This window comes from Peromyscus eremicus, chromosome 20 (assembly GCF_949786415.1).
Source record: "Peromyscus eremicus chromosome 20, PerEre_H2_v1, whole genome shotgun sequence".
NCBI classification, from domain to species: domain Eukaryota; kingdom Metazoa; phylum Chordata; class Mammalia; order Rodentia; family Cricetidae; genus Peromyscus; species Peromyscus eremicus.
Genome location: NC_081436.1, coordinates 30,868,850 through 30,894,864, shown reverse-complemented (window position 1 = coordinate 30,894,864; position 26,015 = coordinate 30,868,850). Strand labels below are relative to the sequence as shown.

General features: G+C 40.7%; 1 protein-coding gene across 1 annotated transcript in view; it reads right to left on the bottom strand.

Moving 5' to 3' along the window:
• The window catches only part of Fam135b (family with sequence similarity 135 member B), a 209,407-nt gene that overhangs the window by 151,414 nt on the left and 31,978 nt on the right, over positions 1-26,015 (bottom strand). The window contains exon 2 of the mRNA XM_059246982.1: positions 22,718-22,813. Coding sequence (XP_059102965.1) covers positions 22,718-22,794 — 77 coding nt within the window. The 5' untranslated portion in view covers positions 22,795-22,813. The remainder of the gene's footprint in view (positions 1-22,717; positions 22,814-26,015) is intronic.

Sequence of the window (26,015 nt, the reverse complement as noted above, 5' to 3'; positions counted from 1 at the left end):
GCTGAGGACATTAGGGTGGTACCACTCCTGTTGATGTGGTCTTCAGAACTGTTAGTAGGTGCACACACACACATGCACACACACACACACAATCACACACACACACACACACACACACACACACACACACACACACATACACACAATCAGAGAGTGGGAATTGGGAGAGGGAGAGAGAGAGAGGAAGAGAGGGGGCGGGGAGAAGAGTGAGAACACATGCCATGGCAAATGCTGCTACAAGGAAATGCCCAAGAGAGGAGAGAGGAAATTGTAGCTTGCATTTGAGGAACTGAATTCCAATTTGGGACATGTTTGTAAGAGAAAAGGACACAATTAGCAATCAGGAAATCTGAGGTCCTGAGAGAATTCTTCCACTTGAAGGCTCAGTTAATGATGAAACCTGGGAAGTCACTGGCGCATAGATGGCCTTTAACCTCATGATAGTTAACTGAGCCTATCTGTGGGTGTGGATAAAGAAGCTTTGCAAATTGATTGGCTGAAGGATGGGATATATATTGGAAATACTTAATAGTAGATATCATTTCATTGCTTTAAGTGTCAAGAGCAATACAGTCTTAAATCAGCAAGATAGTTCCCTGCATTCAGTAAATAAAAATGGTTCATGGAACCAGGCATGTATGAATCAGGTTTCATCCAACCTTTCAAACACTCTTTCCCTGTTCCTTCTCCTTCTTCCTCTTCCTCTTCTGTAGTCTCCAAACATTTAAGTCCCAAATCTAAAGGTTCATGTCAATTAAAGTGGGAAGAGACAGAAGGTAATCCTATTTGGTTATCGTCAAATATACCTCATTTTCATTGCTCAATCTGTTTTAGTTTTTTATTTTAACCCCACTGCTCTGAATTAAGAGAGTACCAGAAGCTTTCTCAACTATAAATTAAGCACACTGTTTTTGTTCCAAGATTGCTTCCTATGGTGATCCTGTTGCTCACCAAGTTATAGAAAGAGAAATCAGAAGAAAGTAAGCTTCTTACAAACATAAACAACTTTTCAGAAGGCATTCCTTGGTGGGAACTGAAGCTTGTAAGAGGCCTCTTTCTCACACTCTTCAGTAGATGTATTCATCATCATTCCAGTCCAGCTTACATAAGTAACCACACTCAACAAAGAAATTTAAACATAACAAAGAGTGACTGCTATGCTCTAGATGGACACTGACTCAACCTATCAAAGTCCCTTCTCCAGTCTCCAGACAACTATACTCTAGGCCAAGGATGACCACACCACCCCCTACTTAAAGCACACTGTGACAAGTCAGCTTTCTCTCACTCTAATAAAAAATTGAGACAACCAACTTAAAAGAGAAAAGAGATATTTGGATCACAGTTCCAGAGGCTCCATTCTGAGTTTCAGTGACTCCATTGCCTGGGTTCAAGATGGCAGTGGTGGGAACTGCATGGGACAGAAGATTGCTCACCTCAGAATCCATGGAGCAAAAGAGAAAAGCCATGCCAGGCTTAAGTCTCCAAATCCTCTTTGTGAGTGAGTGCACCACCAAAGACCTAAAACTCTACCTCTCAAAGCTTCCTCTAAATCCAGCAGTACCAGCAGTACCAACTGCGGTTGACTCCTGTTCTAATTTGCTCTCTGTTGCTGTAATAAACACTGTGACCAAAAGTAGCTTCAGGAGGAAAAGGTTTATTTGGCTTACAGATTACAGTCCATTATCAAGGGGAGAAAGCCAAATCAGGAACCCTGCAAGAGCTTGCAGCAGAAATCCCCACACAGGAAGACTTCTTACTGGATTGCTCCCAGGGTCACATTCAATTGCTTTTCTTATACAGCCCACGACTACCTACCTAGGGATTATGGTACTACCTACAGTGAGTGAAGTTTTTCTACATCAGCTATCAATTTTAAAAATAAGTCCCACATACTTACCCACAGACCAACATGATGAAACAATTCTTCAATCGAGATTCCATCCATTGAAGGGAGTTGAGTATCAAGTTTACAAAAAAGAATTAACACACATAATGCCTTTAACATATGGACCTTTGAGGATCCACTCAAACCATATATTCCATCTTAAATACCCAACAACACCAACAGAAGGTGGAGTGCATGCTCCTTTGTGTGCTTGTCCACTTCCCCCAGGAATCCTCTGCAGCTCTTCCCATTTCAGCATCACTGAAGTGACACCATGAGATGAAACACTATTCCCATAAACTCTACCTTTGTCCTGATCCTAACAGGTAGTAAGAACCAGTTTGCATGTCAGCCCTCCTCAGTCCATGGTGAGATCGTCCTTCACAGAACCAGTTCACATCTGTATGCACAGTTTGAATTATCTGGTTTCTCACTCTGAACAAAGTATTCTGACAAAGGCTAGCCTTGACTTCCTGAGACAAATTCAAGAAATCTTTGGTCCTCCATCTCTTTCTTACTCTGTAACATCTGAGCCAAGAGATGTTCACTCTTTCTGTTGCCGCATCCTTTGGTTGCTATGACTCCTTCATCCTGTTTCTCTTTGCACCACCCCAACAGGTCTAGTCTAGACTATTTGCAAATGTTCCCAAATTCAAATGCAGTTAAGTCATGAATTTTCTCTTTGGAGTATGACTTTACCACCAACTTCATCAACAACAATATAAATAGGATTTGCTTTAGAGGCACGTATCTGTGAATTCATGCTGTGACTCTCATGAGAAAACAGGTGATGTTAGCTCTTAGATGAAAATCATAATGCCTAATGTCTGTTGATGACATCTCAGGAGTGGGTGCAGTGAAGGTACAGGTACCTGATCTTGGCTTGTAAAGCCTTTACTAGATCCACAGTCACTGCATGATTTGCTTAGGCTCAGCAATGCCCACAAACTGAGGCATCTCCATCCAGATTCCAGCAGGCACCCAAATGCTATTTTGCCACAAGACATCTGGACTCACACCAGCTCCTGCTGCCACCTGGTCCTTCTCCTCAGCTTTATTGTCCAATTCACCCAGGAGAGAACTGTTCTGACTTCACTCTTCCCCCTCAGCACAATGAAAAACCCGAGTTCTCTCATTCCACTATCCCAGCATTCCTCAGCTTGTCCCTCTGAGTCGTCCCTACCTCCTCATGTCCACACCCCAACTGTCATCGTTTTTGTCTTCAACATGATATTTATGTAATCCACACTATCAAGCAGCTCTCTTACATAGATGAATTTCTAGCTCAAAGCAGGACACACATGCCTATCACAGTCAATCCTCCCGCAACCTGGCCAGTCCTATCCCTTCAATTCTATCAAAAATCCCACTTGTATGCCATCTTGTATGCCATGTATACAATCTTGTGCAGGGTAGTATTGCTCAGAAGATCCTGGGCCCTTTCCATGTCTACCCCTTTTTACAATGTGTTCTCAAGGCTTGAGGTCCCCTTCCATTTTTGCCTGACTAGCGGCATCTTTCATTCAAGTAACATGTCCTAGTTCCTTGTGGGTGACTGGGTACCTCCATCCACCTTCAACATTTTATCCATGCTTAAACTTCCATTTTATATCTGTCTTTCTCATCTCTCTTTCTCTCCCATAGGACCTTGTAAAAACTTCCATTCACAGCTGGGTCTTTCTCATCATTATGACCAGAATCCTTAGGACAAAGACTATTAAAAAACAGAAAATGCTATTTCTCCTACAAAAGAGAACTCACATCAAGTTGTTGGGCTTTCCACTGGCAAGAATGTCTTTTTCTGAGGAAAAGTTGTGGGTATGAAACATCTGCTTTACATGCTGGAACAAAACCAAACTCAGAGCCTGAGCAGGCCAGCAGGGTTTCCACCCTTGACACTCCACTGATGAAGATGCTTGGTTCAAAATTCAATGGGAACAACTGGTGGGTAAGACTCTCTTGGCTAGCTATGCAAAACCAGGGCCTTCGTTTTGCTGTAAACTTTATAAATATTCATTGGCATCTAATAAAGATGGGCAAAGACAAAATCAAACCAGAGAAGCTTGAGCATGGGTCCCAGCTAGTAGAGCATAGAGGAGCTGGAGTCAACACTATCATTTATTACATGTTTTCTTGTGAGCTTCACTGTCTTCAGGGCCACATGCCTTTAACTCTACTTAAGAGTCCTAGTTGAGTGCTGGCAAGATGGCTCAGCAGGTAAAAGCACTTGCCACACAAGCCTGATGACCTGATAACCTGAGTTTGGCCCATGTAAATAGCCAGATGCTGTGGTGCACATCTGTAATCGAGCACTGGAGATGGGAGCAGAGACAGGAGAATCACCAGGAAACTCATGGGCCAGCTAACCTGGAATACACAGCAGAGCATCGTAGAAACAATACAGAGGACTTGTCTCCACAAAGTAGGAGAGACTCATTCTTTTTTTTTTTTTTTAAATTTTTATTTTGCAATACAATTAAGTTCTACATACAGGCACAGATTCCCTTGTTCTCCCCCCTCCCGCCCCCCTCACCTTCCCCCCAGCCCGCCTCCCATTCCAATCTCCTCCAGGGCAAAGCCTTCCCCACAGACTGAGATCAACCTGGTGGACTCAGTCCAGGTAGGTCCAGTCCCCTCCTCCCAGGCCGAGCCAAGCGACCCTGCATAGGCCCCAGGTTTCAAACAGCCGACTCATGCAATGAGCACAGGACCCAGTGCCACTGCCTGGATGCCTCCCAAACAGATCAGGCCAATCAACTGTCTCACCCACTCAGAGGGCCTGATCCAGTTGGTGACCCCTCAGCCATTGGTTCATATTTCATGTGTTTCCGTTTGTTTGACTATTTGTCTCTGTGCTTTATCCGACCTTGGTCTCAACAATTCTCTCTCATATAAACCCTCCTCATTCTCGCTAATTGGACTCCCAGAGATCCACCTGGGGCCTAGTCATGATCTCTGCATCCAGATCCCTCAGTAGTTGGATGAGGTTTCTAGCACGACAATTAGGGTGTTTGGCCATCCCATCACCAGAGTAGGTCAATTCGGACTGTGTCTCGACCATTTCCAGCAGTCTGTTGTGGGGGTATCTTTGTGGATTTCTGTGGGCCTCTCTAGCACTTTGTTTCTTCCTATTCTCATGTGGTCTTCATTTACCATGGTCTCCTATTCCTTGTTCTCCCTCTCTGTTGTTGATCCAGCTGGAATCTCCCACTCACCCAAGCTCTCTTTCCCTCGACCCTCGCCCTTCACTACCCCCACACTTTGGAAATCAATATGGCGATTTCTTAGAAAATTGGGAATCCATCTCCCCCAAGATCCAGCTATACCACTCTTGGGCATATACCCAAGGAATGCTCAACCACACCGCAAGAGCACTTGTTCAGCTATGTTCATATCAGCATTGTTTGTAATAGCCAGAACATGGAAACAACCTAGATGCCCTTCAACTGAAGAATGGATAAACAAAATGTGGTACATATACACAATGGAATACTACTCAGCAGAGAAAAACAATGACATCATGAGGTTTGCAGACAAATGGATGGACCTAGAAAAAATCATCCTGAGTGAGGTATCCCAGACTCAGAAAGACAAACATGGTATGTACTCACTCATAACAGGATACTAGATGTGGAACAAGGATGGACTGCTACTCACATCACCAGGGAGGCTACCTGGAAATCAGGACCCCAAGAAAGACACAGGGATCGCCCAATGACAGAGACTCATTCTTACAAGTTGTCCTCTGTCCTCCCAATATGTGCTGTGGCACATGCACATACCCACATACGCCATACATACACAATTAATACATAAAAATAAAATGTTTAAAAGAGACACCGTGGGTGAGGCTCACCAAGGGCCTTTCTTTAGAGAGAGAACTAGGAAGGTCCCTATTGCCCTGCGGCATTCTGCTCTGCTTTGATCCCACCAGGAGGTAATTGGGCCCTCTGGGTGGCTCTGAGCTCTCCAGTTGTATTCTTCTAGCCCTGCAGTTCAACACTTGTCCCCTGGAAAAGTCTTTGCTTTCCACACCTGCTGAGTGTGTCCTCACCAGGGGTTAAGAGGATAAAAGGCTCAAAGCAGCAGGCTCACAAAGTCACAGATTAAAAGGCAAATAAGAGGAAAACAGGCCTGGAACATTATTATTATCCATGTGGATTTGCTATAAAAATAATTCACAAAGCCCATGTGCATAAGGACTCAAGAGACTGAAATCAGGTCAGTCCTCATGGGGATAATAATGACATTTCATGAAGGGCGATCAAACTATAAAATAATAATTATGTGATTTGAACAAAAATAAAGTTCAAAGATCATGAAACTTACCTATACTCTTTGTGCCTAGCAACAAGTAATACACACCCTAAATCAAACTGGTGTAAACCAAATGGGGGAAATACATTGTTTTTCTTAAACTGAAAATCACAGAGCAGACTGAAATGAAATATCAAATCCATCCCTTCCACAGAGTATCTGACCACGGGCAGAGAGTAATAAGCTTGTGCAGCATGTTACTGTGCAAAGGCCTGTGAACTTACTCCAGTTCGCCTCCATGCTCCTCCTAGCTCTACCATTTTTCCTGAAAACTTGGGTATTCAATATTTTTCCCAACCCTGTACAATCCTCATACCCTCTCAAAAGCATGGGACAGAATGAAAAGAATCTCGATATAGATTAATAAAAGAAGTTAAAACAAGATTGTTTCTGACAAAACCAGACAAATCAATTAGTTGATCTCTGGCAAGCAAAGATAATTGTATTTCAGAGTCTATTAAGGCACATCAGGGCCAGTTAGCTAATTTCACAGGGGAACTGGCTGTCACTGGGCATTAGGCAGCGGTGGGAAACATCAGGCAGAAACACAAGATGGCATTTTCTTCCAGGGATCACTGGATCTATAAACTCAGCATTTTAGTTCGGGCAGAGAAGTGGCAGGTATATTTGTTCAAAGGGGATTTCCATCCCGACAGGGCTATGAGCAATTGAACGTCTACACCAGACCTGACAGTACTGATTATACATCCTTTGTGTGAAAGCTATTCATCTGAAACCTCTGAAGAGACATCTTCAAAATGAGATGAAGGAGAAGGGGTCAAGAGAAGACAAGGGATGGATCTGAACATCAAATGAGAAAAAAACATCACTCAGGAGGAAAACCAGTTGGGCTTTAAAACCCTTTGAGAATTAAGACTTAGAAGCAAGTTTGAATTTCTTTTAAATAATGAATGATAGCCCCATCTCAGTTGTCAATATTAGAAATGAGTGTTTGCCTTTCTTGTAACTGTTACCTGTAAGTTTATCTTGCATTCAAGAGGTATGGAGGGCTCTGGTATGGAGGCATTTAGCTTAATTATTGCTAGTTTTGAAAATATCTTTGCTAGAGTGAAGTTGGCACAAATGTAGCAATGTTCTCAGAGAGCCAGGAGATAGTGGTCATGCTTACGTTTCCATGGAAACTTTGAATATTTGTGTTATATGCAGTTTTATTCACCTTTTGAACAGGATGCTTAAGTATTCCCCTGAGATGCTGAGCAAGCATTTGGAACTCATACAACAACAGAATGTCCAAAAGCTTAGTGTTGTGATCTGTTTTGAAAACAAGCATCTTGAAACATTAAAAAAAAAAAAGTGAATGTTTTTGCTCTCTTACAGGTACAAGTGGATTAGAAATGTATATAGATGGTTGACAGATATGAACAGGATAGGTCTTGTAATTAAACATTCCTCTATTATTATCTATATAAATTATTTCCTCAAGAGAACACTTTTGTTCTCTATGAAATGAGACCTTTCCTGCTGCCTTCTTGTGCCCAGCACCATTCTGAAAGCAAGCTGAGGCCTCTCTGCAGTTTCTACAGCAGAAGGATATGCAAAGACATTGGCGAGATGAAACATCAGGATCTTCAGGTCAGAGGGAATAGCAAGAAAGGCAAGCAGACTCTTCATTACATCCCAATCAAATCAGTCATCTGAGGATTCGCCCTGAGAACTTTAAAAACCGTGAATGTGTTGGGTGCCGTACAGTCGAGTTTCACACCAGTATCTGAGTGCTTGTCCAACGGGTCTCCAGATGAGGCAAAAGCCCACGGGACAATCTCACTTGGCAAGGACCAGTGGACTTTGGGACAGCACAGAATACTGCCGGGATCGCAAGGTCTACATGTTCTCTTCTCTCTCATAATAATGATTGTCTTGGTCATTTTAGTGTCATTTTGTCAATCATACATGGGACAGATGTGATCACTCCAGGAAACTCCATTTTTTTTCTCAAATATCTTCCCCTAAAATTCTTTGGGAGGTGATGCTTCTCAGGTTTCTGGTCTAGGGATGCAGCTGTCACTTCAGACCCAGGAGCTATTCTGATTCAGTGCTGACAGGATGGGAAGCTGATCATTCTATTTCTGTAAATATGTTTTGAAGTATATTATTGTTCTTGAAAATGTGTGCCTATGTTTATCACCTTTTAGTTTTGCAAAGACAGGATGTACCTGGCTCAATATTTGGCCAAGCTAACAAAATGATGTGTTCCTTTTGTTTTAAAGATGTTTTGATGTAAAAATTGGAAAAAAAAAACATATCTGACATTATTTGTTTTGTCAGAGGTTAAGGGAAAAATTGCTTTTAGTATGGAAAAACATGCTTGTTTTTGACGTATAAATAAAGATCACTGGAGCTATTTGGGGCCAGCCACTTGTGTGAAACTCATCTGGTGGTCTGACAATTCACTTTTTCACGCTGACGCCCCTTCCCCATCTCAGGACCTGAACCCAAGCCAAGGCTGGACCCTGACATGAATGATCAGTGGAAATGTTGGGCTTAGTTGCCCTGGTGAGGGGCCAGTTTCAGCTTTCCAGGCAATTCTAGTGTATTTCCAGGGTTTCATAGATAGGTTTGCAACAATATCCCTGCCCATTCCAAAAAGAAATACTTGGAGACCAGGCTAGGTTGTGGTTTCCTATGACTCTGGCTTAGGAAGTCTAAGACAGAGTCTATGAATTGCATTTTTAAAGAAGAGCTCAGGGAACAGTGGCATTGCAGCCCATGCACCACATTTTGAGTACCAGTGGTTTAAACAGTATGAGAGGAATTAGGAATCATCTTGTCTGTACTAACACCATTTAATTAAGATCCACATAATACCATCTGTAATTGAAAGGGTGAAAAAAAAAAAACAGCAACACAAAGTTCAAACTCATCAAATGTAAGCCGGTACTTCACTCCCTGTGTGCACCAGGCATTACTGGGGACCGGTATACTTAAAGATGGCAAGACCAGAATATCACTTTTTAAAATTTTACAGTTACCAGCCAGGCGGTGGTGGCACACGCCTTTAATCCCAGCACTCGGGAGGCAGAGGCAGGTGGATCTTTGTGAGTTCGAGGCCAGCCTGGGCTACCAAGTGAGTTCCAGGAAAGGCGCAAAGCTACACAGAGAAACCCTGTCTCAAAAACCAAAAAAAAAAAAAAAAAAAAAAAAAAAATTACAGTTACCAAAAGGAAAACAAGCTACCCATAACATCCCTAACATTCCCCACTATCCTATAGCCTGAGTCAAAAATAAATAAATAAAAATTCGTGCATAAGCAAGTCCTTTCACCTCCATAATACCCATGTCCTGCTTTCCTTCTTCATGAATTGTAATCATTAGTCTTGGGCAGGCTCGTCTTCCTGAAATCAGAACTCCTCTGCTCCTGCTTCATTAGGTCCCCTGAGATACCTACCCTGCTCATCCTTCAAGTGACAGTCTGATACAATTTTATTTCATGATGGCTTCTCTCTGCCAACAGATTGGATTCCTGCATCTATTCCTGGTACCCTTCATGTCTGTTTTGATGACAACTTTTCAGGTCTCTAGGCTTATTTTCATGTATGTGTTTGCCTGTCTCTTTACGTGGTAAACATCTTAAAATCATGGCACAATCTTTTCATGTAGTGTTTCCACACATAATGTCATAATAAATATAACAATGACTGTCTGAATGTAGGTACCCCAAAGACATCTTATGAGTCAGCTAAGTAGTAGGAATATAGGGATAATAATAGGTTATGAAACCATGGCTAAATATAGTAGTATCAACCTACCAAAATGGTTTGAAGGCTTGAGGCCTCTTCCACATTCAAGCCTAATCCTGCAAATGGGGCCAAAACTCATATCTATGGAATGCATGGGCCCTGGGAGAATCTACTGATACTGTTTTTCGTTTTTCTTTTTCCTAAATGGTCATGTTGTCAAACTGCCTTATAAATATTTATATTTATATTTATACCCATAGATTTGTTCTTCTCCTAACCTTGGTCAAAAGTGCTTTTTATTCTAGTAGGTAGTGGTTGATGCAGAGAGGCATTGCTGTTCAAAGTTCTGAGAAGAAACAACTGTGAATTCTCAACTATAGGAATATCTGTGTCAATCATCTCTTCCAACAATGCTCAGGGAACATCTAGAAAGAAGGAAGAATAGCATATAAGAGCTGATACATTATGGGAAGTGCTGGGAAATGGTCTATTCTGGGTGTGACATGACTATCACATTCACGAACTCACAGCAGCTATGGTACCTGCACAAGATCTCCCAAGATGAAGCCTGTTAAAATTCCTGCATTTGGGAACAGGGGATATCCTGATTCCCTACTCCTATAGGTAGTTGATGGTTTCTGTGGGAGAGTCACTATCCCTTGATGATTTAGTTGGAAAAATATCCAAATTTAGAGAGAGAGAGAGACAGAGACAGAGACAGAGACAGAGAGAAGGAAAAAAAGAACATGAAGGTCGAAGGGTGATGAGATGGCAAGGCCCTGTGGAGGTTGGAAGAGTAATGAAAGGGAGATGAAGTTGGAGTCCATATGATCAAGATACATTGTATACATACATGAAATTTTCAAAGAACAAAAATATGAAAAAAATTATATATTATTGGTTAAAACACTAGCATCAAAAGAAAATGACAACCATTACCAGTTATTAAAAATTGGTTGAGAAATATATTTGAGCTAGAACTTGCCTAGGGTAGAACTTTTAAGGTGGATATAGGCATCAGAGAAACAAAGATGTTCTGAGAATTAAGAAGAAGTTTAAGATAAAATTACACAAGATTTGAGAGCTACGTGAGGGAGTAAAAGTGAAAGGAACAGAAGATTCTCAACAGGAAAGCGGAATGTCACAATAACCCTGTGGTTTGTCCCTTCCTGAATGGTACTACAGACAGACTAGAAACAAGAGAATAAACCACATTGTATACACATGGGCTACCATGCTGGCTCAGTGCGTGTATTCTTTTTTCTTTTTGCTGTAATTTTCAGCTTGCCATGGTGAGAAGGCTAGCTATTATAGGCTATGAGATATTGGTTTCATATAATATAATATAACATACAATATATATTGTTTAGCTAGCATACAAAGTTACATGTTTTATTATTAAATTTTCACATATCCTCATGTCAATATACTTCTTTGTTCTTATCCAGCCTCCACTTCTCTCCCCCACCACTTCCCTGTTTCTGCTTGATGTGACCTTCCTCTCTACAGATGGTCCTCTTTCTGCTTTAATGTAACATGTGTTCTATCACCGTCTCTTATTCCCCTCCTGTTTTAACTCTCCCTCCCGTCTTAAAGACTCCATATGTTTGTGTTTGTTCATTTGTTTTCTTTATGTAGGAATGTCTTGTCTACAGGAATGTCTGTTAACCACATGTATGTCTGGTGCTCACTGGGGCCAGAGGAGGGCACTGGTTCCCCTGAATTTGGAATTACAGATAGTTGTTAACCACCATATGGGTGCTAGGAATCAAAATTGAGTCTTCTGGAAGAGCGGCCATTGTTTTTAACCACTGAGCCATCTCTCCAGTCCGACCTTCCTTGGATATTTTATGTGTTTTTTCCTTTGACAATTCATACATTTATAAAATATACTCTGATCATTTTCACAGCCTCCTTCCTCTCCTATCTCATGTGTCTTTCACTCTGGCCAAACCTGTTCTCCTCCTGCTTCATGTCTTTTCCTTTGCCTTGTTTTGTTTGTTTAACAAAAGAAACACCCCCAAAGTCCTCTAAGCTCCTAGGTGCCAGAGCAGGGCTTCAAATCCAGTTCTGATTTCCAAATTCAAGATCCCCAGTAGACTACGTCTGCCTTTTGTTAGCAGGAGTCTTAGCGCCGCAAGTGGGTGTGACACCTTGTGATATTTGTCGACTATGGTGAAGACACGTTCTCCTTTGAGAATTTGCCTCAGTCAATATGGACTTCGGATAAATGTAAGTTAAGTGTTTGCTCAAAGCAAACATCATCAAAAGACATCCTTCTTTCTGGAACTGGAAAAGCCCTCCTCAAACACGAATGTGCTAGAAGCAAGTAACTCTGTTAGCAGGGACCATTCTCAGGCAACAACCTGAATTGCTGCTCTCTCTACCATCTTCCAACTCTTACCTTCTCCCTCACCCTCTTCCTTGACGTTCCCCAAGTCTTAGGAAAGAAGAGCTGATATAGATGTCTTATATCTACCTGAACAGTCACTGTTGCTTATTCTTTGCACCTTGAACAGCAATGAGTGCCTGCATTAACCACTACCTACTACAAAAAGAAGTTTCTCTGGTGAAAGTTGGGAGCAGCACAGGTCTATGGAAATAAGCATAAATATTTAGATGGCAGTTTGACAACACAACAATTTATAAAAAACGACATCAATAATATCTCCCTCAGGGCCTGTGACTTCCCTAGCTAATGGTTTTCACCCATTTTTACAGTTCCAGGTATGAATCTCCTCCTGTGGAACAGGCCTGAAATCCAACCAAGGAAGTGTGGTTACCCTCACACAGTTTGGACACTATTGCACCATTTGGAACATTTTACCAGGCAGGTTGGTATTGTAGCATGCAGAGTCCATCTCTGAAGAAGACTATTGGTGTCTTTTCTCTATTTAGCAACATGAATAGCATCTTCCAGCATAATGAAAAGTAACCAAGGAGGAGAGTTTTGAGTCAGTTCAAGACTGAGTCATCTGTGCCTTGCAACAAAAGTATGTAGTGTCTTTAGCCATACAACATTATCAAGTAATGATAGGAAACAAGAAGGATAACAGCCTGTGTTCCTCATTTTCTTATTCTTCCACTTTGAAATAGGAATGTTTACCGTGTTTATCCTTTAACTCCATCTTACCAGTTGGAAACTGTCAAGTTGGCACAGCTGTAGACAGTTTTCCTGTGAATTTCAAGTTTTCCTTGACTCTCAAAAGAGACTATGGAATAAGACTTTTTAGCAGTAATGGAACAATTAAAACTTTGATATTTTAGTAGTAGAGTGAATACTTTTTCATACTTACACACACACACACACACACACACACACACACACACACACACACACACCTTACCTTTGGTAGTTGGAAGAGGATTTGGATCAGGAATGTCTACTTAATAATTGCATGTTAAGACTTGGCTCTTTGCCATTGAGATATGGTTGAGGCATTGATAAGGACTCTTGGGCCTTCTTTGGATCCTTGGAAGAATACCCTTGGGAGATACTGGAACCTGACTATTTACTGGCCACCCTCCATTTTGCCCACTCCATTCCTTCCTTTCATTCTCTCTCTCCATCCTCCCTACATCTGGTCTCTATATATCTATCATATACATGATATATCATATATAGTCTCTATCTCTATCCCTCTTTATTTTTCACCTGGAAATGGCTGATTTTACTCCATTACATACTTCTTCTGTCATCTACAACTTTGTTACAGTTCCAAGGCATTGGAGCTCACTTATCTTGGACTGAAGCTTCCAAATATGTTAACCAAGATAAAGGCTTTCTAACTTGATTTTGTAAGTTGTTTAAATGATGGAGCTCTGACTGGCAGGCCCTCCTAGTGACCACATGTGCAGTATTTATTGAATCATTTAATCACTGATTCTTGTTCTCCAAATCAACCACATTTAGCAAACATTGCTATTATCCTTACTGACAGCAGAAATCCATTAATTTTTTTTGTGTGGAAGGTACCCTAGGGCCTCATCTTGCCCACCAGGCTTGGGATGCAGCCATCCATCTTCCATGAAGTTTTGCCAGAAGTGTGGCTCCTTTGGGATTCACACTAAAAACATCCTCAACTAATTAGCCTCAGGGATCATGTCTATCAGAAACTCTCCTAACAGATGCAGAATTCTGATTGGTATTATGCCCAGACCGCCTGCAGCTCACTGAAGGCAGTAATCCAGGGGGTTGCTGGTCACTACTTTAGAGTTTTATTGTTGATCCAATATTATGGATTCTAAAGCTCATTTTTCTAAAGGTGTAATTCCTTTTCTTTAAACTTTTCCAAACCCACCTACAAACATATTTACTATTGTCTACTCTCATACTTTTAATTATACGCTCATGACTTCATCTATATATGAAGAGTGGGGCTAAATGTTAGCACTCCGGGAGACCAAAATATGCTAGCATTAAGTGCTGGAAGCTTTCTGTTCAGTTCTGGTGAGTAATTAAGAATACATCAATAGACTATATTGTTTGGGAGCCTCTGCCTTCCCCAAGATCCACAACTCTTAGGGATGCATCCCACACTTGCCATTGGGATTTTCATAAGACGTGGCTTCTTGGGACCACATTGTTCATCACTACAGAGTTATTCTACACATAGTCTAGATACTAGTTAACAAAGAGACTGGTGAGAGTTCAAAGAGGTGAGAATAAGTGACTTGGAGTGATCAACCCTATATGGGACAGCTATATCATCGTACCCAAGGCTGAGTAAACATTATGGAAGAAAGGACAGAAAGAATTTGGAATACAAAGAATAGGTGGAAATGTTGTAAAATTTTGCCTTCTGAACATAAAATGAAATTACAGCAGTTATGGTTACCTGCACAAGACTTGTACAAGATGGAGCTATCAACATTTCATCATAGATGTTGGGAGAGTAAGTCATGAGTCCCTTCCTCTCACTGAAGATTGTCAGTACCAAGAGAGGGGGAGTCTTTTTCTTCAGTGGTGTAGACAGTGGTTAATTGCTCATGCCTCTGTAAATACAGCTCATGCCAGCAACTCTAATTAAACTCAGTGTTTATAATGGCTATTCTTGGTTTTCAGTCTAACTGCATCCAGAATTAACTATAATTTAAGGTGCTGGGCATGCATGTCTGAGGTATTTTTCTTAATTGGATCATTTGGGGTAGAAAGACTCACCCTAAATCTGGGCCACACCTTCTGGTAGCAGCCTATATGAAGGGCAGAGAAGAAGGAAGCTCTTTCATTTTGCCTACATGCCCTCACTCCCACTAGCAAGTTCATTCCCTCACTGGTATTAGATCCTGCTTCTTCAGGATTCTGTTTTGCTGAAGACCAGCTGAGACATCCAGCCTGGTGGACTGAACAACTATTGGATTCTTGAAATTCCTGTAGAGACTCAGCCATTGTTGGAATAGTAGGACCAGACCCTGTAAGCCACTGTGATAAATCATATATAGATATTATTGATCATATAGATAAATGGATATAGAGATATATAGATGATAGAGATAAATATATTCTATCAATTCTGTTTCTCTAATTAACCCTGAGTAATACTGTAAGTCATTAAAAAAAGAAGACACAAAATTAGCAAGTGAATATGTTAGGAGAAAGAAGGGGTTCATCAAGACTGGTGAAGGGATGAGAGAGGGCAATGAGTGACATATGCAGGCAAATTACATCATATATATATATACATATATATATATATATATATGTAAAAATTTGTCAAAGGATATATTTTTAATAACAGAACTGAAAGTTCATTTAAAAATTTCTCTTCTGGTGTATGAGTGATCTCTAAGTTTTAATGATTTGCATGTTCATGAGTAAGAATATCTTTATCAAGCATATCTATAATCTCACATAAGTATTACTATACTATATAGAGCATGAACTAGAATATAAAAAAGCATGTTCAAATACAAGATGAGGTTGCAATAACCCATCATTTAAAATAGGTATTATATTACTAACATTATTTCTTCTTATTCAGCATGTAAATTATGTGCTCTACAGGTTTTGGTTATAATTTAGCTTCTTTTTTTATTTTACTTCCAACCAAAGTTTCCCCTCCCTCCCCTCCTCCCAATTCCCTCCTTCCACACCATTCCTCTGCCCTTTCCCCCATCGGCTCCTCCTCCACTCTTTCTCTTCAGATATAGGTGGGTCTCCCATAGATATCAGCCAGCCAAGGTATATCAAGTCGCAGTGAGACTAGGCTCCTTCTCTTCTATTAAGGCTGGATGAGGCAATTCAGTAGGAGGAATGAGTCCCCAAAGCAGGCATCAGAGTTAGAGACAGCTCCTGCTCTCACTGTTAGGAGTCTCACAAGAAGACTATGTTACACAACTGTAACATATATGCAGAGGGCCTAGGTCCGTCCCATGCAGGCTCCCTGGTTGTCAGTTCAGTTTCTGTGAGTTCTTATGAGTCCAGGCTAGTTGATTCTGTGTGTTTTCTTATGTTTTTTTTAACCTCTTCTGGTTCCTACAGTCCTTCCTCTTTTGATGAGCTTGGCTACACAATATTTCCCAAACATTCAAATATAAAAGGAACATTCCAGATATCCTGAAGAAGTTATGATTTTCATATTCATTTTTCAACTCCCTTTACAACTTCACAAAGGTCTGTTCATACCTGGGATGTATTGTTCTACAAGGCTTTGTAATGGTAACTATTTCATAAAAAACTGTCAATAGCCCCAGGTAAATTTACAGTTAGAATGAGCTCTGTGATGAATATTCCTCAGGGGTTTATAGATCAAATCATCTTTAAAATAAGTCCAACTCAGCCTCTTTATTGCTGGATCTGATTAGGCTGTCATTTTAAATTTCAGTGTGTACATCAACCACCTTTTGCCAGAAGTAGCATTAGTAATGTTCAGACATTTCCTGGTATTGCTATTATTCAACTACTAATATCATCCTATAGTTCATAATTCTAGAACTCCATGAGAGTTAGTTTAGTTAAAACTAGAATGCAGTTTGTGGCTATGTCCAACCACATAGTCATGACTGTGGTTTCTTGCACCATGAGCATATCACTAGCCTGGCTGTGCTGAGAATCTTTCATTGTTATTGACACCTGAGCTGTTGAACAGGACCGAGGACTGTTAGACACAGGAACAAAGTAAGGGCTTCAGACTTAATCTAGAGCTCAATTATTAGTGTAGTTCATTTTTATTTACAACCCTTGGCTAAAATCTCTATAAATAATATAATCTATCTTGTACACTTTGGGAAGAAAGTATACATCTTAGACAACAGGCTTAAGAAATATAATAGAATGCATGATTGTGAGTTAGAGAATCTTAGGTTCCCCATTCCACTTGGCTGTGCTAAGGCTATAATATTTCCACTCACAGCTCCAAAGAGGCCTGTGTGAAAAGTTCACATGGTGCTACTTACTTCTAGAGCTAGCTGTAAAGAATACTTGGTAACAAATAGAAAAGTGTCTAATGCCAGGATGACATTAGCAAAACTGCTTCCTTTTCACATAAATGTAAAATTTGAAGAGTAGAGTATGAATGAAACATCAATGAACCCAACAGAAGCAAGAGTGGAGCCTGGATTCAGCCCTACTATGTTTCATTTTAAGCAAGAAGAGGTTTGAAGGAGCTATGCCAGCTGCAAAGGCAATCAATGGTCCTATCCAGCTGCAAAACCTATGAGCCATAACAATGACTGGCATGACAAAAATATCCTCCAAGGTACAGTAGTGACACACATCTTGGGATATGTGTCTAATTGGACTTAAGGCTCACTCTAAAAAAGACACATACCTTGTACTATAAACCCAGCATGGTTGGTGAAGTTAAGGATCCTAAAAAAGAAACCTACTGCTATCACTTTCTTAAACCAGTATATCTTCTAACTTCATTCTAAATATTTATACCTACAGATAAATGTAGCTCTTACCATCATCAAAGAATCCTTTTTGCAGCAGACACAGATCATTACATAAAGCCACTACTGGTCAAAATACAGGGAAAAACCAAGCATGAGATGTCTAACCTTAGTTGATAATTTACAATAGACCAATGCCTAACGTTCAAGGAACATTGCTGAAGAAGGGGTGGAAAGATTGTAAGAGGCAGAGATCAACAATGTCTCCTGTGAGATAGTGTGTTCCCTATATGACAAGGAAGTTGCATCTGTAAAATCTCAACAATAAAGTCATGTAAACAAAACCTGCACAATGACATCAGCTGACATGCCAATGTGAGTGGGGGAAATATCACAAGGCCCAACTCCTAGATTTAGAGCAATAGGCAATCATAACTGTTGAGAGAGGGAGCATTAATACTCCTCAAGGATGAACCCACAACTGATTATCCAATCCCAAGTAGCCAGTCATAAACACATATACATATTCATACAAGCACTAATGAATAATGATTCAACACAGGAATATATATAATATTCCTTAATACATGTACATATCAAAGAAGAAAAGTTGGGTACCATAGGAGAAGTTAGAGGAAAGGAAAGAGTACGGAATAAATTATGTAAATACAGGAGTCATACAATTGTAAAAGTTAGGATCATGGTGTACTCAAAGGAATTGATTTCTAAAACTGCATTCTTACTTCACTGATTGACTATAAAACTGTGCATAAGTTCTTCCACCCAAAGACAGCTTTTGTCTATGTGTCTGACCTGAGTCTATACTGGTCTTATGATTTCCTTTATCCAGCAGAGGCATTAAAAATAGGTTATGCCTCCCAAACAGATCAGGCCAATCAACTGTCTCACCCACTCAGAGGGCCTGATCCAGTTGGTGACCCCTCAGCCATTGGTTCAGTGGCACCGGGTCCTGTGCTCATTGCATGAGTCGGCTGTTTGATACCTGGGGCCTATGCAGGGTCCCTTGGCTCGGCCTGGGAGGAGGGGACTGGACCTACCTGGACTGAGTCCACCAGGTTGATCTCAGTCTGTGGGGAAGGTTTTGCCCTGGAGGAGATTGGAATGGGGGGCGGGCTGGGGGGAAGGTGAGGGGGCGGGAGGGGGGAGAACAAGGGAATCTGTGGCTGATATGTAGAACTTAATTGTATTGCAAAATAAAAATTAAAAAAAAATAGGTTATGCAGGGGCGGTGGTGGCGCATGCCTTTAATCCCAGCACTCGGGAGGTAGAGCCAGGAGGATCTCTGTGAGTTCAAGTCCAGCCTGGGCTACCAAGTGAGTTCCAGGAAAGGCGCAAAGCTACACAGAGAAACCCTGTCTCGAAAAAAAAAAAAAAAAAAAAAAAAAACCAAAAAAATAGGTTATGTAAATGCCAAGGCTGGGCACCAAGAGGTTTGAGCCAATGACCTAATTACATGTTTCTCAAAAGAAGATACCCAAATGACCAACAGTATTTGAAAAACAAACCAGCTTAATGTTACTAATTAGTAAGTAAATGATCATTAAAAATACAAGGAAATCTCATTTAACCATAATTAGAAAAACTATTATCAAAATAACATTTAAATGTTGGCAAGGACTTTCACAAAGGGGACTATCACACATGTTGACAGTATTATAGAATAGTACAATAATTATGGAAAGCTGTATAGAGATTACAAGAAAACTAGAAATAAAATGATAGAATGATCTAGAAACCCACTTTGAGTATATATACAAAGGAAAAACCATCAGTATATAGCTGATAGTGTTATGATTCATTGTTTTCAATTAATCTAGATATTCTATATGCCCATCAAGAGATGATTGAATAAATATAATATATATCACAGTATATATTACTGACATATATATGTTTGTATGTATGAGTATAATATATGTATATATATTTATATACACATACACACACATATATATTTTTCAACCATAGACACAGATGAGCTTGGAGGATACTATATTGGGTAAAATTAATCTCATAAAGACAAATGGTACATTTTGTTTCTTATTTATGGAAGTGAAAATTATGATTTTATGGAAATAGAGAACAGAATTATATTAGTTACTAATGATATGATGAAACACCATGACCGAAAGCAACTTAGAGAAGAAAGGATTTGTTTGGATTACTCTCCCACATTACAGTTCATCACAAAAGGAATTCAGGACAGGAATTCAAGCATGGCAGGAATCTGGAGGCAGGAGCGGATACAGAGGCCACGGAGGTGTGCTCCTTACTGATTTGCTCCTCATGGCTTGCAAAGTTTGCTTTCTTATAGAACCCGGGACCATCTTCCCAGAGGTATCTCTCTCCATCAATCTCTAATTAAGAAGATGCCCTACAGGCTTGCCTACAGCACTCTCTTATGGAGGCGTCTCCTTTTTTAAAAAATAAATTTATTTATGTATACATTCAAGCTGCAATTTCCCCTCCCTCCTCGCCTCCCAGTCCCTCGCCCAACAATCCCCTGTTTCCACCCTTCAATCCACTACTCTTCCATTTCTGTTTAGGAAAGGGCAGGTCTCCCATGAGTATCGATAAAATGTGGCATATCAAGTTGCAGTAAGACTAAGCACCTCCCCATGTATTAAGGCTGGGCAAAGTGACCCAGTACGAGGAGTAGGGTCCAAAAAGCCAGTAAAGAACTCTGAGACAGATCCTGCTCCCACTGTTAGGAGTCCCGTAAGACGACCAAGCTACAAAACTGTAACATAGATGCAGAGTGTCTCCTCGAGCCCTTATCCTCAGCTCAGGTTAGTTGATTCTGTGGGTTTTCTTGTAGTACCCTTAGCCCCCTCTGGCTCCTATAATCCTTGCTCCCCCCGACCTTTTGCAGGATTCTCTGAGTTCCGCCTAGTGTTTGGCTGTAGAACTGCATCTGTTTCCATCAGTTGATGGTTGAAGCCTCTCTTAGGACAACTGGGTTAGACACAGCAGCTTTATTTGTAATAGCCAGAACATGGAAACAATCTAGATGTCCCTCAACTAAGGAATAGATAAAGATAATGTGGTACATCTATGCAATGGAGTGTTACTGAGCTTTTAAAAACAAGGACACCAGGAAACTTGAAGGCAAATGGATGGAACTAGAAAAATAATCACCCTGAGTATGGTAACCAAGACCAATAAAGACAAGCATGGTATGTACTCACACATAAGTAGATATTAGCTGTAAAATAAAGGATAACTATGCTATAATCCACAGACCCAGAGAGACTAGATACCAAGGAGAATTCATGGAGGGGAGGACACCCAGATCTCCTGAGGAAGGGGAAATTAGAAGAGATTTTGTAAGTAGACTGAAGGTGGGAGTGGATGGGAACATGAGAGATCAGGTTGGTGGAGGGTACAGAGGAGGAGACTACTGAAAGAGACTACTGTAAAGGTGGGGGTAGGCATTTCGGGGTCAGGTAAAATCCTGGTGCGAGGGAATCTTCCAGGAATCTCTAAGGATGACCCCAGCTAAGACTCCTAGAAATAGCAATATGTAGACTGAACTGGCCACCTCCTCTGACCTGAGTGGAGGCATTTTCTTAATTGAGTTCCCTCTTCTCACAACTTTAGCTTGTGTCAAGTTGACGTAAATGTAGCCAGCACAAGGCCAGTGGTTACCAGAACCTAAGAAAGGCCATAGAAGAAAAGAACTGATGGATGCTAGTATTCATCTGGACAGAAGGAGTTACTTCTAATATTAGGATGATATTTATAATTTGGAAAAATTACCTGACAACAATTAATTGCACATTTCAAAGTTACTAGAAGAGAAGGTTTGGAATGATCCCAATATTGAGAAGTAGCAAATACTTGCTGCAAAGGAGGTGCCAGTTGTTGTAATCTGATGATATATGTTTAAATATATAAATATCACCCTGTACACCAGAGATACTTATACTTTTTGTATAAAACGGGGGAAAGGGAGTTTGTGCAACTCCAATGCTCACTTCTAGATGCTTGCCATATGATGGGGAGCCACAGGTAGAAGAACCAACAACCTCCTATCCAATGGCCACAGACCTGAGAGTGTCTTTCTGAGACTAGGCAGGCCTAGGACCATGTAAAAGACTACCCCCGAAAGCTAAGTCAAGCCCAAACTGATTAACCCCAGAATCATGGTATAATTTCAATGTGGTTGTACAAAGCCACTGTGGGTTTGTTGTTGCTGCTGCTGCTGTCCTTGCACAGTAAAAATAAAGTGGTAGGTGTCTGGACACCCTTTGGTTCTGCGGACTTGAACACAAAACTCCAGCTTCTATGAGACTTGGTTTTCTTTCCAGTAATGTGGGGAAGAGTGCTTCAACCATTGTGAATGGGTAGCTCTGGTCTGTGATCCATCACTTTATGTATGTAAGGGTTTTACTTTTTAATTATTCAGTAACTCTGGAGTGTAAGTCTGTCATAAGGAATCATGGACATTCTGCATTTGAAATGCCAAATTCAGATTAAGTTATCAAAATAATGGCAGCAATTGTATTTTAATTAGGATTGAAAACACAGTGTCTGGTTTTGAAAGGTCTGGTCATGAGTTTTATACTGTGTGGTTTAGGGAGATGACTCCAGCAAATACTATGAATAAGATTCATTTTCACCAGAACTACACAATCAAACCTCACTTCCCATAACTCAAAATGCTATGAAAAGACCAACAAATGAGAAGAGTTGCAGAAGCAAATGAGGGGGGAGAAAAACTAAATTGGCTTCTTAGTCAATGAATAATTTACTCTCAGATGAACTCATAGTTTGAATTTTCCATTGGTCAGGAAAATAATGAAAGCTCTCCATTTATCCCAAATGTCTTATCACCTGACCACACACACACATACACATGGACACACACACACACACACACACACACACACAGAGAGAGAGAGAGAGAGAGAGAGAGAGAGAGAGAGAGAGAGAGAGAGAGAGTTTGAAGTGTACTCACCCTCTCTGAAAGAGATCCACATTATAGAATTTGTGTAGCTCTACAGAAAACTCAACTGTTCCTTGTACTTCAGACATGATCTTTTCGGTTCATTACCTAAAAAAAAACCAAAGAAATAAATTAATTGCTTATGATGACTTCAGTCAGTCAAACATAGACAGCCTGGTATCAATAGCCAGACACTTAGCAATTCTTGGATGGACACGAAAATGTGGCTTACTGGACCAGTAGAGCACCTACCTGTGTCTAGTTCATGGTATATTCAAATGTTTTTTCTTACAGGGAAAAAAAAAAAAAAAAGAAACACACAGTGCCTTACTGAATGCAATATGGTTAGCACCTGCTGTGGCTGGAACTGAGTCCTGGTCCATGTCCTTTCATCTGTCCATGACGTGGAGGCCACATACCCCTAATTACTACCAGGCATTCACCTCCTATCTCACAGGAAACCTTAGGCAACTCATTTAACTCCCCTGCTCCTCCGTGTTCTTTCATCTGTGGGTGTGGACTGGTAACTGCATTGGGGTTGGATAACTGATGAGCAGATGAAGTGAGCATGCCCCACTGCTCATTTTGCGCACACCCTGGCATGTAGCAAATTCCCAATAAAGGCTAGCCAGCACTGATAATGTGTAATAATCACTGAATGTCACTCCATCATCAATACGGAAGATACTGAAGATGGAGGTGACGGAAGCGGTGGCAGAACACATGGGTGCTGTGACAGCCAGATGCTAACCCAGTTTGACAGATTGATGCAAAAGCTGATTTTAAAAAAATTGGGCAAGACACCTGGAAAGAAACAAAATAACAACTGTCCACGTCTGATATTGCAAACAAATCAAGAAGAGGACTCTAGGCAGACTGGATTTTTGAGTACATAAAATCAACTAGATGTGAGCTATTTGAAAGAAGGAAAAAATAAATCAATAAAATACCTGTTACATTTTAGTGTTACATACAATATTTTCTATAGCCTGTTTTTTGACAACAATGATTTGTGATAAAGATCCTTATTTTTCTTAAGATAAAGAAAAATGATGAAGGAAATTCTTTCTTGCAGCCCAGGACAAAATTTTGCATCCTTTGGCAACTCTCCTCATTTTTTAAAAGTTCAGTTTACCACGATGGGTCATGGAGATGATGCCACCTACCCAGTAGAATTCTGGAGATTATAGAAGGTAATTACTGCAATGTACCTGTGACCCAGCTGTTATTGGTATCTTATATGACCTGTCAGCAAGAGAGAAAGGTTGAGAGCAGAAGACATAAAAGTAGAGGACACATAAGCTTTCATGGCTGTCACTGGTGATGGACATGTGGGTCTTCTATGAAGGCCTCTCTCTTTTTCTCTCTTTCTCTTTCTTTCTCTCTGTGGTTCAGTGCCCAACTGTCCAGGGTCATGCCAGGCCAGCTCCCCAAAACAGCAGTACCCCATGCATAATTAAGTAAGCTTTCACTGTGTGTCTCTGTACTGGCAAGGGCTCCCTTTCAGGAAACATTTCTGAAAATGCAGAAGACTGCATATCACAGGAGAATGCCACACATTCTTGTAACCAATCTATATTAACTCTGAAAGTCTGAATTCTCATACAAAAACCTGGAACTTCTACCCTACACATTGTGCTGGGCACTGCAGAGTGAGCTATGGTCCTGTCCAACACAATAGAACCAGCTGGGGTCAGAACCTGCATTCTTAACACCAATCTTAAGATGTGTCCAGGAAAGGTCAAAAAGCTCTCTCTGTGATTCACATATCACACTGAAAAGGGCACTGCACGCTTCCTATTTCTTTATCACTGTGCAATCTCGATGATCACAAACCTGCAGGGTTGGCTCAGCCATCTGACCCATTGATTGTGGATGCCAGCTTTTAATTACCCGGTGTCTCTGGATCTATGATCCCTGGAGCCAGATATGTAGCAGGGGTGGAGAGTGGGTGGAGAAGGAAAGGGAGAAGGAGGAGAGGGGGAGACAATGCCAGTATTGATTGGTGCATGTTAAATGAGGCCTAGGGTTTTACACATTCAGATTCACACAAGACACTGCTACCATTCTGGAAACAGTGACGACCCAGGATCCCAAAGACCTTGCTTTTCTAGCTCCAGGACTAATATGCAGGTTTTCTGAGACAATAAGCTGTATGAAATAAATATGTATAAAAATTTAATACTTGGAGAATTCTATACTAAGATTTTTTTCTGTGGAAAGTGCAGGTTACAATCCTATGATCAAGAACATATTAATAAAGTCAGAGTTCTGGAATTTGTAAACACAAACACGGGGGCCTTTTTCTTAATGTCATGTGATAAATTATAACTAGCAAATGCCACTAAATGAAGATGCTAAGCTCAAATTTTAAAACATCCATCTTAAATTTCCACTTTGGTCTTTCAGGGGTCTAACTGTGCAATATGAAATTTGTGCTCAATAATCCAAAACCATCTACCTTAGTTCCAACCTTCTCCTCAGGTCTTTCTATCTGAAAATTAATGAGGATCTTAAACTGGTAGCTTTTCAGCATGATCCTCAGCTTCAGTGATGAAAGCAACAACTTTGAGTCCTATCCTAGATCTACTGGGTGAGGACTCACTCAAAGGTTCATCCACCCTCCAGGAATTCTGACATACACACTCATTTGAAAACCACTACCTCAGACACTAGGGTTGGCGTTGACTAGACCTGAGTTAATCCAGTCCATTATGAGTCACATAATATTGAATGATAGCTGAACTTCCTGTTCCTTAGTTTCCACATGACTTATCCAGACTATTGAGATCATTTGCCATGTAAGGCATCCTTTGTGGCTGGTAGGGATAAAGTATGTTAAAGGTTTAATACACTATTGGATACACCATAAAATATACATATGGCATACACATAGCAGTAACAAGGCACACGGCCAACACAACCCACTTTACCTACATCCAACACTCACCAATCACACAAACACACACAATGTATGCAAACAAACTTGCCTACACATGACACAATACCCACGATACTTATAAGATGCCCACAACAACCAGTACACACACTAATAACCACATCCAAAACACATCCACTCACACTCCACATACACATAAAAGACACCCATAATAAAACACAATCACCACACATGCCTAGACAGCATACACACACTCACCTGTACACAACACACAAACTCTGTGATGCCTGCTATAACCAATGCCTCCCATAATTCATGACTGCAAACATCCTTTTGTATTTGATTCTTACATGCTCATTTCTAAAACCATATTTCCTGGAAGCTATATCCTCAAGCACTATGATTAAAATG